The following is a 15,243-nucleotide window of genomic DNA, read 5'->3' as shown; positions in this document are numbered from 1 at the left end:
CTTTTTCTTAATACAGACCAAATGTTGGAAATGTTGTGGCTTATAAACCAGTTAAATTTCTGTGTTTAATTCAAGGTTGTTTGTAACTTCAGAGGTATTATTCTAGCATGTAACCTGTCCTGTATGTGCCATTAAGGGAAGAGTCTGCAATGATGTATGAAGATTTAGGCACAAGTCTTGATTTTTTGAAAAAAAAAAAAAAAAAAAAGAGGGGGGACTCTAGCTATGCTGGCATTGTGATAAGCAAAAGTCATATCCAGTTCTGTGATGGTTTTGATAGTTTTGATGAACAGTGTTACTTCCCAGCAAATCACTGACTTTTTCAGGCCTCTGACTTGTTAAACATTATCTTAAACATTGATTTCAGTGACTCTTCTTACAGTGCTTTCAACACAAAGCTACTTCTAATAGGAAAGTGCCTATTGAATATTTCAGACAGTAGTAGTGAATGTAATGTCTATACAAAAGGGTAGAGATTAGACCAATTTCACTCTGCTCATTTGCCAACCCATCATTAAATCCTAGGAATTATCACTGAATTGTAGTTTATATGATTACTTGTGAACACGAGACACAACGAAAATGGAGCAATGTAATAGTGTCTTTGGTATTAGGTCAATGTAAATAAATAACTGAGATTTTAAAACTCTTATTTCATATTTCATTTCTTATTACGCTTTATCTGAGATCAATCTTTGTGTTTGTTTATCTCTGGAGGATGAACAGCTTTCACTAAAAATTATGGTGTTATCCCATCACCAAGTGTTTGGCCAGACTCAGGAGATAATGTCTGTGCTTAAATTGTAGCACTTTCCTGGAGGATCATGTTCTGTCCATGCAAGGACACAAATCTACAGAAGTAGAGAAGTATGAAGGTGGCTAAAGGGACAGTTCTTTATATGCTTCTCATATGGGTAGAATGAATGAATTTTTTGCCTCCTTACAATCCAAAAATTAAATTCCCATAAAGAATTCCATCATTTTAGGCCCATCATTAAGATGTAATTTGGACCACTGTGCCACTATTTGATTTAATTCTTGTTGCTGAGTCATTGTTAAGCAAAATGACTTATGGTACAGTAACCTGATTATAATGTCTTTAAAAAGGAGCTTGGTTCCATGGCTTGTCCCACACCTCCAACTTGTCACAGCAAACATGAAGTTGGACAGTGTCTTCAAGTTTTCAGACCTGCTTGAAGCTAGGGAGACCAGTTAAGCACATTAGCCAGCCAGCCTCTTAACTGTTAGTGAAACTTAGATCTTGATCTTGCAGACTGTTAAATTGTGTGATATGCCTCGTGGAAGATGATGGTATTACTTAGATTTAAAAACCTACCAAAAAATTAATCTAGAAGTCTGGGTACTAGATCATATTTTGCCTTATTTTTGAAGAAGTCAGAGAAGGAGGAAGGAAAAAAGCCTCCTTTTTGTTCATTTTCCTTCTGGCACACTCATAATTTTTTGAAGATTTGCTCCAAATAATTTCCTTGCTCGACAACTGACACTTGTATGTATCTTCATGCCCTTATTGTTCAGCAACATGTGTCTCTGATGTAGCTATTAGCAGGTTTTTAACTGAAGTAAAACAAATAATGACATTTTTAAATATATACAGTATAAATATACATTGTAATAATATTTTAAATAATTTGTACTGCTATCTTAAATTATTAATCTGTTGTATTTAAAAGATAAATACATTGATATTGAGAGACTGCATGACTCCAGTATCTAGTAGTTTCTGTGTATAACACAGATACTCTATAGACCTAAAGTGTGAGGACAGAAGACAGTTTTTCCATATTAAAAAATTATTTAAAATCCAAATAAGCTTAAAACTTTTTAATGGATAGAATTTTCAGAAATCCTTGAGTTTTGTTAAAGAATGAAAGGCTTTTTTAGAAGATTCCCTTGCTTAAGTGGTGTTAGCCCTAAAGAGTCTATTAAGAGGGTGAAAACTGCCAGATTTTTTGGAAAATTTCCTTCTCTGTGAGAAAGGTCAGAAATGGAAATGAACAGTTTGTGTAATTTCTAACTGGATACTTCAGCTAGTAGAAGATCATGGTGAGCTAGTGACCTGAGTGGATGAAGGCACAGGAAGGGTCTTTTTATAATTTTTTTAAGCAACCACAAAGTGTTAATGCCACAGAGTAACCAAATCCTCTTCTTTGGGCAACACCTAAGTTCATAGACTGTGCACAGCTGCTTAAGGGAAACTTATCATGTTTGGTTCTGAAGCTGCAGGATGCTCTTCCATGTGTAACAGAATTATATCGTTTGTTGCCTTGAAGATTTCCTAGATGTACAGGGAAGCATTAAAGTTTTCCCAAAATCTTCATATGAGATGAAATCATGATTACATTTGGAAGTCAATTATTCTTTCTTATTTTTCAACAATGTCTCAAATTGTTATTAAAAACTTAGTATCTCCAAGTAAATAGCAACTTATGTTAGTATTTCTGATTCAGTGTAGATCTCAAACTAGATAATTTTTTTAATGAAATGTGGGAGTCTACTGCAGCACACAGGAAGACTCAGTATAAATCAAACTATTCCTTCTTTTTTGTTTGTTTGTAGTTTGATCCTTTATTGATTGAAAGCAAAACAGCAGCAACGGTTGTGCTGATGCTTAGTTCTCCTGAGAAAGAAGTTTTGGCCAAAGCATGTGATGCTCTGTATAAATTTGCATCAAAAGGTTAGTCTTTTTGCAATGAACTGCTTAGATTTTGAAAGTAGTTCACAAATTTTTAATTTCCTAGCACTGAAATCTTCATTTAATCTCAAAGGTTTTGGGGGTTTTCTGAAATATCTATCAAACCTGTATTTGCAGTTGTAAAGAACTCCTGTAGTTTGCATGAAGGAAACTCTGATAATTTTGTTGTGGGATTTTACACTCTCTCTCTAACAGCTTGGTTTAAATATAACCTAGATCTGTTCTGTTATAAGCAACATACCTGCATCTGGGAAAGAGATTATTTTTTTTGTATTACAGATCTGAAAGATGTTTTGGTTCAGCTTGATGTGGCAAGCTTGACAGAGGGCATGCAACCAAATCTTGAATATGTGAAGAGAGAATTTGGACTGTTGGGAGACAGCTATGAACCGCACACCATAAACTCTTGTTGGCTCCTGCCCTGCTGTTCACACTAAAATGTGACACACTTCAAAGGACAGATATTTAATTTTTCTGGATCTACTAAATGAATAATACTTTAAATTGTTAATGCAGATATTCCTGCAATCTTCCAGAAGACTAGTCTGTAGCTTTGCAGTGTGGCACAGGAGGAGTTATTTTCACTTTGCAGTTAATTTATTTCTTGAATTTTGCTAGTAAATTAAACCCCATTCTTCAATAAAAAATAGTTCTTGTATTTTAATTGTTCTGGCCTGAGAATGAGCATCATTCCACAATTTCTTCTCACATTGCTCACTTGTAGCCAGAAAGAATAGGCATGGTTCATTAGAAAATTAATTATAAAGCTGTTGTGGGAAGTAAGAATAGGAGTAGGTTTTGGATTTTGTTTCTTGGATTTGGGGTGGTTTTTGAGTGAGCAGGAACAGAAGGCTGTAATTGTACAAAATGCTTCTGTTCTTTGCATGTCCAGAGCCTATTCAGCTACAAAGTGCTCCATTCTCAGGTGACAGAAATCTCCTCTGGGACTTAATGATCCTGGTAGTTGCTTCAGTTGAGGAGTAGTGGAGATCCACAGAATGAATTAGCTGTTATTTTGAGGAAGATGAAATTGGGAGGCAAGAAAAGAGGAAAATAAAATTAGGTTCTTAATGATATCATTCACATGTACTTTGCTAAATAGAAAGCTGTCCTTTGTTCTACCACTGCAGTCTCCCAACAAATTAGTTGGGTGTCCAACAGACAAAAGCATCCTTTGCTTTACAAATGTGAATTAATCCTAGGTACTATTAATCCTTGATGTTATTTGACACATGTTTATTTGGAGTGTAGATTACACAATCTCCCCAGGTCCTGTCCAGGCCTTTTTTCTTTTATTCTACAGTCTGATAAAAGATCGGTAGCTGTTTTACTTTGTTACATTAAAACTGTGAGCTTATTGCATTTTTATATAACTTTTAACCTAATTACTCTTCAGGTGATGAAAACAAAGTGACACTTCTTGGTCTTGGAGCAGTGGAACGTCTGTATAAACTCATCTCACATGAAGATCCAATTGTACGCAGAAATGCCATCATGGTATTTGGCATCATGGCTTCTAATCGTAAGAGTCTCCATTTTAAAATATTTTTCAGTGTGTATGAGTGTCATCGTCAAAACAATACGTTGCCCATGTGAAAAAGTCTTACATTAACAGCCTAGAATAAAGGAACAAATTGAAGTAGAGTGAACTCCACTGATTTTGAAAAAAAAAATTACAAGAGAAGCTTTTTCCAACCCGTATTTTTGTTTTCACAGGGCCAAAGTGAAATAGTTTAATACTGGGGTTATGTCTGTCAGGGAAAGCCTGACTACATAAAATGCCCACCAATGTGGATATGACACAGTCTTCTCTTTCACAAAAGTTGGAAGAGAGAATAAAGTAGTATTTATCATCTACAGAAAATGCTGTGGTTAAATATCAATTGTTACTTCAGGCATTAGTGTAACTACAATGATAAGGGAGAAAATGTGTTAAATTTATAGAGCTAACTCAAGTATTGATGGCAGAAAAAGCTGAACTGTCAAGCATGGGCATGCATATTTGCCCATCTTCTTTCACAGGTCAGTGCTGCTGTAAATATTTTGTTATCTGTATCTGAGCTAGTGAAATTCAAGTAGTCTTGAATATGTCTCATAGACATTGCATTCACCGCAAGGTAGTAAATCTGCTGTAGCCATACCATTATTAAATGATTAAACCACAGTATATGCAGATTTTCTTGTACCTTTTTATAAGGTGAGAATGGATGTATTACATCCATGCTGGGTGGCTCATTGCCAGATGATCAAGCTGCAGTGAGTGCTAGGTAGACATACCTGAAGATGATGATGTAAGGTTGAGTTTCAGTGGCTGTTATTTTTACATTGCTTTATAAACCTATGTCTAATTAATATAATCAATAAGGTCTTACTTTGGTAGATGTTGTACCCAATTGTTTTCCATGGTGGTATCCTAACCACTATTTAAGTCTTTTCATCAGCTGCTATCTGCTTTTCATGTTGTGCTGGACCTCATGATCTTTACCTTACTTTCAACTCAGCACTAGCACATAGTCATTCCCTTCACAGCTTGGTTTCCAACGCTGCTGCACAAACATGGATTTGAATGGCTGAAAATCTTCCATTTTTATTCACATCTTAATTGTTTTTTTCTTAAAAGAAAATGCAACTCATACTTTTTTTCTTACGTTTCAACACTGTAATGTGTTGATCATAACATTGCCCTGTAAAATCACATGTAGTCTGTCCCAAAGGATGTTTTTTGGTTATTCAGTGGTTGTGGTTTTGCTAGTTTGCCATTGACAGCAATAAAAACCCATTCTGCAAGTCTTTACTGTGATTTCAATAAGACCTATGAAATTCATGTTTTCGGTTTGCAGTGTGGGCTGTGTTACCATGAAATTAGAAAGTGACAGCTTGAAAATTAAATAATGGAAGGATTGCTTTTAGTTTGATAGTTTTAACCACAGATAATTTTAGGTATTGGGATATGACTTCTTTGACAACTAAAACTGTGCAATATTTAGTCAGAACCTGCTAGATGCAAATATTTTGAATGAAGTTTCAATAGAGTATTGAGGAACTTCATATATATCAAATGTCAAAAATATTGTCTGATACTTGAAAATCTCCTCTGTGTTTTCTGGGCCCGTTATGATCTTGGTATAACTTCAGTTATGTGTTATTCCCAGTCAGATCGTTTTGTCACTCAGGGAGTAACCATGAGGGCATTTGCCTTGGAGCAGAATCTGTTTCTTACTCAGCCAAGAATGCCAAATGAAAGGCTTCATATTTGTGTTTATTTCATTGTAGATGATGTCAAGAAGTTACTGAGGGAACTGGATGTCACAAGTTCACTTATATCACAGCTGGCACCAGAAGGTAGCTTGCAGTATTCATTCCTTGTGCAGAAATACACTCAGAAGTAATTATGATTGCCATTTGATCAGACAATAAAGTCTTCCTTGCAACTTATGATTGGTCATACTATGTGTTAAATAGGTAATTGCTTTTATAGGAGTAGCCCTGTTACTCACTGAGTAGTGTTTTATGTCGTACAGATGGAGCAACATGATTATGGCAATGTTAGATATGATTAACAGCTATTGTTTATTGACTTTAAATAATATTGTGAACCACTCAGTTAGTGAACATACACTGTGCTGAATCAAATTTGATCAAAATATTTTTTTTTCCCCCACAGAAGATGTAGTTATCCATGAATTTGCTACTCTCTGTCTAGCACATATGGCTGTTGAATATACTACTAAAGTGCAAATATTTGAGCAAGGTGGATTAGAACCACTTATCAGACTGCTAGGTAGCCCTGATCCTGACGTTAAGAAGAATTCAGTTGAATGTATCTATCTCCTGGTGCAGGTAAAGTTTGTTGTTGTTTTAAATTAGAGGCAGATAAGCACTTCCCCCCACCCCCACCCCTTTAGGGTTAATAATTATGAAATATTTAGTTCCTTTACTCCCCAGTGTTTATCAATGTATTTGAAAACATGACACCAAAGTCCCTGTTACAGTAGTTATGAATATAGATTATTTGGCTATGATTCTGTTGAACTTAATGCAATTATCCATGCTATACAGCAATGTGAGATCAGAATCAGATTCAGATTTTTTTTAATTAATATGAATTTGTTTTCTTAGTTGGAAATTGTTAATCTCTGTAATAAGAGTTATAACCTGTCTATCCAAAAGCTTGAAATAATCCTGTAAATGAAAGAACTAACAATTGCATTGTGCCTTGTTTTAGCCAGCAAGTCCATAGCCACAATTTTGAACATCTTTTTAATGAAAGGTGAATGCTGTCAACAGCTACTTTCCATGCTGGGAGGAATAGATTTGTTATTGGCTACTTTCACACTCAGCACTAATGTCATCCATATGCTGCTTAGCAAAAGAATGGTGCATTTGTATGGCAGTTCTCTTCCGTGGCTTAAGCGAATCAATTCAATAATGAATTCAGTTTATAACTCTATCTCTTTTGGGGCATCAGAGCATGTCTATTCAGAATCACATTTTACTCTTTCTCCTTTTTTACTATCTCACTGTCTTTGTTGCAGGGTATATCTGGATAACTGCACCTGGTGCTTGCTTATATTGATAAGGATAATTGCATGCTGCACATGTGCAATAAGCTATTTAAAAGCAAATTGTAATTTATTTAATTTTTTCTATTTTAATATAATCTACTACTGTCTTTTTATTAAGCTGCATACCCACTGTTTAAAGTTGAAATTTTAACTAAAACAAAAAGAAGATATAACCAGGCAACTACAGCAGAGTGCAAAATCTATTTTCCCCCCACTAAGGTAAATAAAAATGATGAAACTAAATTTGAAAAACTTTCTTGAAGAAACATGTATGTTGATACAAAAATGGCAAAACCAAGAGTATACAGGCTTCCTTAGACGGGACTAGATTCTGTAGTGTGTACTTCGGTCATGCAAAAAAAAATGGAATTTAAGGTTGGTGGGGCTTGATTATATTAAATATGATTCTTAGCTGAAAAGAAAGAAATCTTCAGAACTGGAAGCTCTGGGATATTGACTTATTTTCTGTGTTTGAAATCAGATTTTTAGTGTTCTTTCTGCAAAGTCAGGAATTGATGTACTGTTACATTCTCTATCACTAACATTCTTTGTTGAATATTTTACTGCAGGATTTTCAAAGCCGTGCTGCAGTTCGTGCACTGAATATAATTCCACCCTTGCTGGAACTACTGAAATCTGAATACCCAGTTATTCAGTTGTTAGCCCTTAAAACCTTAGAAGTAATTAGCAAAGACAGAGAAACCAGGATAATGCTCGGAGAAAATAAAGGATTAGATTGTCTTCTGAGGATACTGGAAACCAATGTACAGTTTACTTGCCTTAAAAGTTTTTTGTTCTTGCTGCTAATGTTTGTATGACTAATGAGAAATAATACTTGTGTTGTGGAAGAATGATAAAAGAAGAAAGAGCTCCTTACTTGGAGCTAACTGTGATAGAAATAGGATAAGCTAGAATACCTAACTTAATAAGAAAGGGAGCAAAGAGATTCACCAGAATGTTTATATTTGGTTTATTGCTTTATTGCTGTTAGTAATACTAGTTTGCATTTACTAGTCCATTTCTCAAAGTATTGTAAATATCAGAAAAATTCACCATATAGCTTTTTATATGATGTTTTCTCAAAATTTTCTATTATATGCTGAAATCTGGTGCTGGTTCCTACTTTGAACACAGATTATTTTTTTTCTGAATTGTCTTTGATATCAATGGCCTTAAATATAATTTCCTACCTTGGAAATTTCATTGTTTATGCCATTATGAGTCTCATTTTAGTGCTTCATGAGTTCAGATGTCACCATAGGAAATATAATGCGTGGAGGAATCTGTGAAGTTTCTGAAATTTTAAGATGACAGGTCCTTTCTGAATACCTGCCTAACCCACTTTGATGTAAATGAGAAACTTTCTGGGTTTTTACTGTTTTTGATAAATTGTGTTGCATCCTAACGTATATCAAAGAAATTATACAAAAAATATGAGTATGAAAGTATGTACCTTGCAGTATGAATAAACTGTCCAGATGAAAGTTATGACAATCATCTGACAAAGTTAAAAGACAAAGATATTTTAATCATGATTTTAAGGTTATTTGTTTGGGGTTTTTTCCTTATTAGGAATTCAGTGATCTACATGCGGAAGCTCTTGCTGTGTTGGGAAATTGCCTTGAAGATGTGCATGCTCTGCAACTGATTCAGCAGACAGGAGGCCTTAAAAAGCTACTTTCATTTATAGGAGTCTCTACTGTCCCCGATATTCAGAAGAATGCAGCAAAGGCAATTACCAAAGCAGCTTATGACTGTATGTGACTTTATAAAAATCCATGCACATGTATTTGTTAATGAAGTAAATTTTCATCCAGGATGAGGCCATCTTACTCAGTTGAGGGTAGTCCTTGTGCTGAGGAACACAATAGCAAGAATGAATTTACAGTGATGAATCTTGCCAATCAGAGCAGCAGTTCTATGCTAGGCTATATATGTATATGAAAATGTTTAGATTTTGCCTCAATTTGTTTTCAAATATAATATATTCTTGAAAAATGCTGTCCTCAAAATAGAAAATGGAGCTCTAAAAATATGATCTTTATCTTTCTTTTAATGATGCCAGGTAACTGCCATCTAAACCCACCTTCACATACTATTTCTCATCACTATTAGTTAAGACCTAATTGCAAGCTTACTTCCTTTTGCATACAACTGCTTGTCTAAATGTCAGGCAGTTTCAAGTACAAGTTCCTTCAACAGGGGCATGAAAAAAAGCCTTTCAGATGGCTTGCAGATTAATATTCCCAGTGGAGTTAAATAGTTTCGTTGTCATATTTATATAATTATTCATCCTATAGTTCTTTTTTATACACTTTTCTTTAATTCATGAAGGAATTCTGAATTGGACAGAACATGCTCATCATTTTTGCCCACAAGGATGCTCTTTAAATAAATTACATCTGAAATGCCTTCCTTGCATTGGCTTCTGAGTTGCAACATATGCCTAGTAGGTAGTGCTGTGTAACAAAACGCAATATAAGAAGTAACGTTCTTCTGTCTACAGAAGATTTTAATTCTGTCAAGGGATTTTGATGACAGTAACTATGACAGTACAGCTTAAATACTTCCTTCATATTTTTATAATCTTGTTGAATTATGCCTTTAATTTATTTGTATTTTACAAATATGTTATCTAATTTAACACATGGCTAAAATAATCTCTCCTTTCTACAGTATTTCAGACCTCCTTTCTTCTCTCCCCACCCTATCTTTCCAATTCTTTTCTCACCTAGCTTAGTTTGACGTCCTGAATATTTGTAATTATTTGGGTTGCAAATGATACATGAAAAGAGTGGAGTCTACCTTTCCTAGTATTCTGTGGATTTCTGTGTGCTTTTATCTTGATTTATTGGAAGCTTTGCATGCCACTGAAAATTATTTTCATTAATGTTTAAGTATCAAAGATAGGAAGGGACCTTCTTATGCCAGATTTTTCTTTGTGTATTTTCCTGTATTGTTATTTTATTATGCTACTTAGGACTGTCAGTATCATTTTTATAGTCCTGTGACAGGCTTATAAGTAGTATGCTAAGCAGATTTATATTTACTCCTACTACTTCCTACTGCATCTTACTCCTTTTTCATATTTATTTTCAAATAAGCATAGCCGCCTTTTCCTCTTTCACACCTTTTTCAGTTTTTGTGGCCTAATATTTTAGCAGCTGTTAGTAGAAGCATGTCTGAACACAACATTTTTAAAGCACAGTGGCAAGAACTGCACATAATATATTACAGTACTGCCTATGATCTTATATCATGGGATGTTACCGTCAGTGAAGATGCATCTTCTTGTCATACTCCTTTACAAATGGAGTCAATGTGGTTTCATTATAAAGGTTTGCTCTCTTCTTCAGGCTATGACAGTTGGTATGGATGCAGCAAGCTGGGAAAATAGATCAAAAGAAGATTTAAAATATTTGCTTCCAAGCTGCAGAATTTGGTAACAAACAGTTAGACAAAAGGGAACATGTTGTACTGGTGCAGTGAAAAACACAGTCCAGTAAACTTGCTGCTCAACATGGCTCCCAGAAGTATTAAATTTATTTCAAATATATAGAGCTACTGGTCTAAAGTCAGCCTTCCAGTGGGAAGACAAGTGGCATTGAGGCCATTATAAGAAATAGTCCAAGTGCAAAAAGAAAACATTTTCAGTTCTTGTCTGTTTGGATTCTGGTTGTAAATTTATTAAACAGCCTATCCAAACTGCAACACTAATGTATACTATATAATACTTGCATTGATGTAAATCTAATATAATACAACACAGCTCCAGATTCTTTTATGACTTATTCATTAAATTGGCAATAGCCATACAGTAGCCCACATTCTTCATGTTTGATAATTGTGGTTGCAGTTTACCAACATGTCCCGCATACTTGAGGAAAAAAGTACTGCTTTTCACTGAAATGAAAAACTTAGTTCTGCTATGATAGAACATGTACTCAGCTGTTTTTTTAATCCTGGAAGTTGAGTATACAACAGTGTCTGGTTTTGAATTACGGTTGAAGGATGGAATCTACTTTTGGTTTTTTCCTGACAGATGTGATCATAGCAAACAGTTTTGTTTTATGTTCCTTTCAACCCTTTGGAAAGGGATTCCTGTATCTTTTTGGTTTTGTTGTGACAATACAGATGTATCACTTAAAAGCTATTCTCAATATCAGAATAAATTACATGGTGTAAACACTATATTCAATTTTAAATAGCACCTTTAGGATGCTGCTCTGTTTTAAGTAAATTAATATTGATCAAATTTCTATACATAATCATTATCCCTTTGCCCCTGAAGATTTTTGTTCTGCAAAATAATTTTGAATGTAATGTATTAATTTATCACTGGTTTTATTTTGTATGTTCAGAATTGCAGTGGTGAATTTACTGTAATTCTCTCCTTGCCCAGCAAATAATGCTGTCATTTCCAAATGCAAAATACAATTTAATGCTATAAATTATTGAATATCTGTGAGTAGATTATTTGGACGGTTGATTAAGTAGAGCCTGACTTTCCCCTGACAATGCCAGACACACCAGCAGCAACAAAATCCTATGGAGTGTGTATGGAGAAAGTGATGATCATGCTCATTTGAGTCTGGCCTCACTGTGCCAAACTTCTGGTTTGAATCTTCCCACTATTTACATGTATCTAGATGCAAATCCTTTCTAAAAGGAGCATGCATAGCCAGATTAACATATGCTTTTTCATAATACAGGTTTGTATTCATCTGGGTTATCTCAACTCACAATCAGTGAGAGGTCATGGTACTATTTAATATTAACTTTTTTTCATTTCATATTGGTATAAATAATTCCATAAGGTGATGACAGTGAGCTGAATAGTTAATCAGTAGAAGTCTGATCATGATTTGGGGTAAGGGGAAGTAGGAAAATATATTGAAAAACAAAGGTTGGCTCATGATGGGGTCAATGCATGAAAAACTGGACAGAAGTGTTGGTACTCCAGACCCGCTTAGTTGGGTATGCCTAAGTATTTTACTTCATGTTAAATCAATGTATTGAAATTACTTAGGGGTCAAGAAATTTGTCACAATAAATATGATGTTGGCACTGACGTGAGAAGTGCTTAAGTACAAAGGATGCTTTTCATTTCTATATTCTTTTCTATACTAAAGGAAATAGAAGAAACATCATAGAGAGGTGATCTGCAGAAAATATTCATCCCTTACATAGAATTGGCGTCTGGATCTTAAAATATTAATAATTTTCACCTGTCTAGCTAGCTAAATATAGGTGCATACTCTTTACTGTTAATTCAAATCTAAAATCTGTTTTTCCACATTACTGAAAAATGCTTTATTCTGTTTAAAATTTTTTAAATCACTGTTTTCACTCATTCAAATGAATTACATTATTATTATTATTATTATTTCATAGAGGTAAAAATTATGTTTAAAATCAAACACCTATAATCTGCCTTCAGAAGCAAGAATAATTTTTAAGGAAATTTGAATAGTAGTAAGTAATTTGCTGTACAAGAACCAAATTACTGATGCATGAAGAACCTCTAGAGATCGTTATTGGGGATTATGGACTACTTTGGCAAGCAACAGGCCAGCAGCATACTTGATGACTTGTCAAAATGGTCTGTAATCCCATTTAAGGCCTTCTCCTGAGAGCTGGCCTGATACACATCGAAGTTGTGGCCAAGGTTCTGCAGACGCTTAAAATCCTCTCTGTTTTATTTGTTGCATCTTTTGCTTTGTGATTTCAGTTGCATATTTCTGATGATTCTAAAAATACTCTAAAACTGAGCTACAGAGGGGAAAACAGCTAGCCATCTCACATAGGTGCATTGCGTCATTTCTGCTGTAACTAGATTTTCAATCAAACTTTCTTTAAATTGGCTTTGTGGACTTCTATTTGTTTACTTTTACTCACTATGGATTCGCGGATTCAGTTTTGTTTAAAAGAATACTTACAAGTTTTTTCTTTCCTTTTTAAACTTTTTATTCATCGGACAACAGTCCAAATAAGGGAATGATCCCTCAAAACGTTAGTAAACACTGGTAGAATTTCCAAATGTGTTCAAGTCCTACTACTTCTCAGTTCCTGAATATCTTTGATACATTGGAAAATTTTACCATATAGATATACCTTACAGAATGTAATGAGTCTGCTTTAAATTGTGCATATGGTTAAATGTTTATTGACCCTCATAATGGTAGAGCTGTGCTGTCCAGTGCTTCTGGATGAGAAAGTTTCACTTGGGGCTCTTTCTAAACAAACACCTGCACTTCTGATCTCATCCATTTTGAGATGAGTGAGTTGATTAGTATAATTGTTAGATGTCTGTAGACACTTTGAGATGCTCTATGTTGTTACCTGTGTAGAGGAAGGGAATATTTATGTCCTTCCTTAGCTGCTGCCAATCATTGTAATATAGGTCAGCAGTAAGCCCTGCATCAGCAGGCTAAACTACAAAATTGAAATGCTTTGCAAAGTGTCCATTAATGAAGAACCACAAGGCATGCAGAATTTAAAATTCAGTTTTTAACACCCCTTGCCTGTTTTTTGTCTGTTCTAGTGTATCAATTGGTAGTCCACAAAGTTTGAATGTACATTTACTAGTACATTCTTCAATTTTATGCATTTGGACTTCGTTAGCATAAACCAAAGTTTTGACCAAAGTCCTGAGTAAATATGATCTGTTTAATTGGAAAAGCTGTTTTCGTCAAGCCTGTATGCATTCTGCAGCCTTAAGTCTTATAAAGAACAAACTGTGCATTCTGTTGGGTTACATATGTTTAAAGCTGTATTTAATGGTCACCTTTTGGGTTGGATTCAGAGTTCACTGAAGTCTAATTGGTTTTGGGTCAGGTCCTTTGTGTACATTTCTTAATTGCTGGTGCCTCTGTTACTAAACTGTTTCCATTTTCACGGTATCAAAAGCAAGTGTTATGTTAGAATCAACTATATGAAATTAAAATCACATCCTTTCACTGATTTGGAAAATGAACGCAGATTAATACTATTGTTCTTTTTCATTTAAAGCTGAAAATAGAAAAATCTTAAATGAGGAAGAGGTTGAGAAGTATCTCATAAACCTTTTGGAAATTGATAATGATGAAGTGAAAGTTGCTGCTTCCCAAGCAATTTCTGCCATGTGTGAGAATTTAGCTAGCAAACATGCATTTGGACTCCAGGGTAAGTAAGGTGGGAAGGGATGAACTGAGAATCTGTGCTTTTGCTTTAATAAGGAGCATATTATACTTTTGCAGACTGCCATGGTTTGTTTAAAGGTTTATGTATACAACTGTTTCTTTCAAAGGGATTCCCCAGCTAGTACAGTTGCTAAGCAGTGACAATGAAGAGGTAAAAGAAGCTGCAGTGACAGCATTAGCTAATTTGACAGCAGCCAGTCCTAGGAATGCAAGGTGAGTCTGCAATAATTAAATTATTATTTAAAACACTAATCTGAACACAAGTGATAATATTTTGATTTTTAAAGAATGCCTCATCTTGTCCTTATCCTGCAAGGCAGGTCTATTTGAATTTGACTGTAAGGCACTTCTTGGTTCTTATGAGTCATCTGGAATAGGTTGGTTCTCATCAGTGTTACAAGAGTTACACTACCTGTACTATCATTTGCTTTATCAAGGAAAGGTATGAAGCAGATGTAATGAAAGCAGAGATAAAAATCATGTTTTGAAGAGAACATATGAAGAAAATATGTCTTGTAATCTAAGGCATTAAATGTAGGGTATTTTTTGAAAATTCAGTATCACTAAGGTATCCTTTAAAATGTGATGGTTCATGCAACTTTGTTGACGGATGTAAACCCAGTCTTTGAGGGAGATGGCACTCAGATATTCTGAATATTGGCATTGTCTTTCTTTTTTTACTGTTTCCCAAGTAATAGAGAATGCTCATAGTTCATTCTCTAAAGGAAATGTAATTTCAGTATCCAAAATAACTAACAAAGGATGGCCAGTTGACTATAAGTTC

The 15,243-nt window shown here is 34.6% G+C and overlaps 1 protein-coding gene across 1 annotated transcript in view; it reads left to right on the top strand.

Moving 5' to 3' along the window:
• Nucleotides 1-15,243, top strand: part of ARMC3 (armadillo repeat containing 3) — a 122,559-nt gene that overhangs the window by 56,421 nt on the left and 50,895 nt on the right. The window contains exons 6-13 of the mRNA XM_080384902.1: nucleotides 2,578-2,695; nucleotides 4,110-4,235; nucleotides 5,987-6,055; nucleotides 6,378-6,553; nucleotides 7,848-8,042; nucleotides 8,851-9,034; nucleotides 14,290-14,442; nucleotides 14,567-14,672. Of these exons, the coding sequence (XP_080241028.1) occupies nucleotides 2,578-2,695; nucleotides 4,110-4,235; nucleotides 5,987-6,055; nucleotides 6,378-6,553; nucleotides 7,848-8,042; nucleotides 8,851-9,034; nucleotides 14,290-14,442; nucleotides 14,567-14,672 (1,127 nt within the window). The remainder of the gene's footprint in view (nucleotides 1-2,577; nucleotides 2,696-4,109; nucleotides 4,236-5,986; nucleotides 6,056-6,377; nucleotides 6,554-7,847; nucleotides 8,043-8,850; nucleotides 9,035-14,289; nucleotides 14,443-14,566; nucleotides 14,673-15,243) is intronic.

This window comes from Falco punctatus (assembly GCF_963210335.1).
Source record: "Falco punctatus genome assembly, chromosome: 4".
NCBI lineage: Eukaryota > Metazoa > Chordata > Aves > Falconiformes > Falconidae > Falco > Falco punctatus.
The sequence above is the reverse complement of the archived record's forward strand: the minus strand, read 5'-3'. Positions and strand labels throughout refer to the sequence as shown.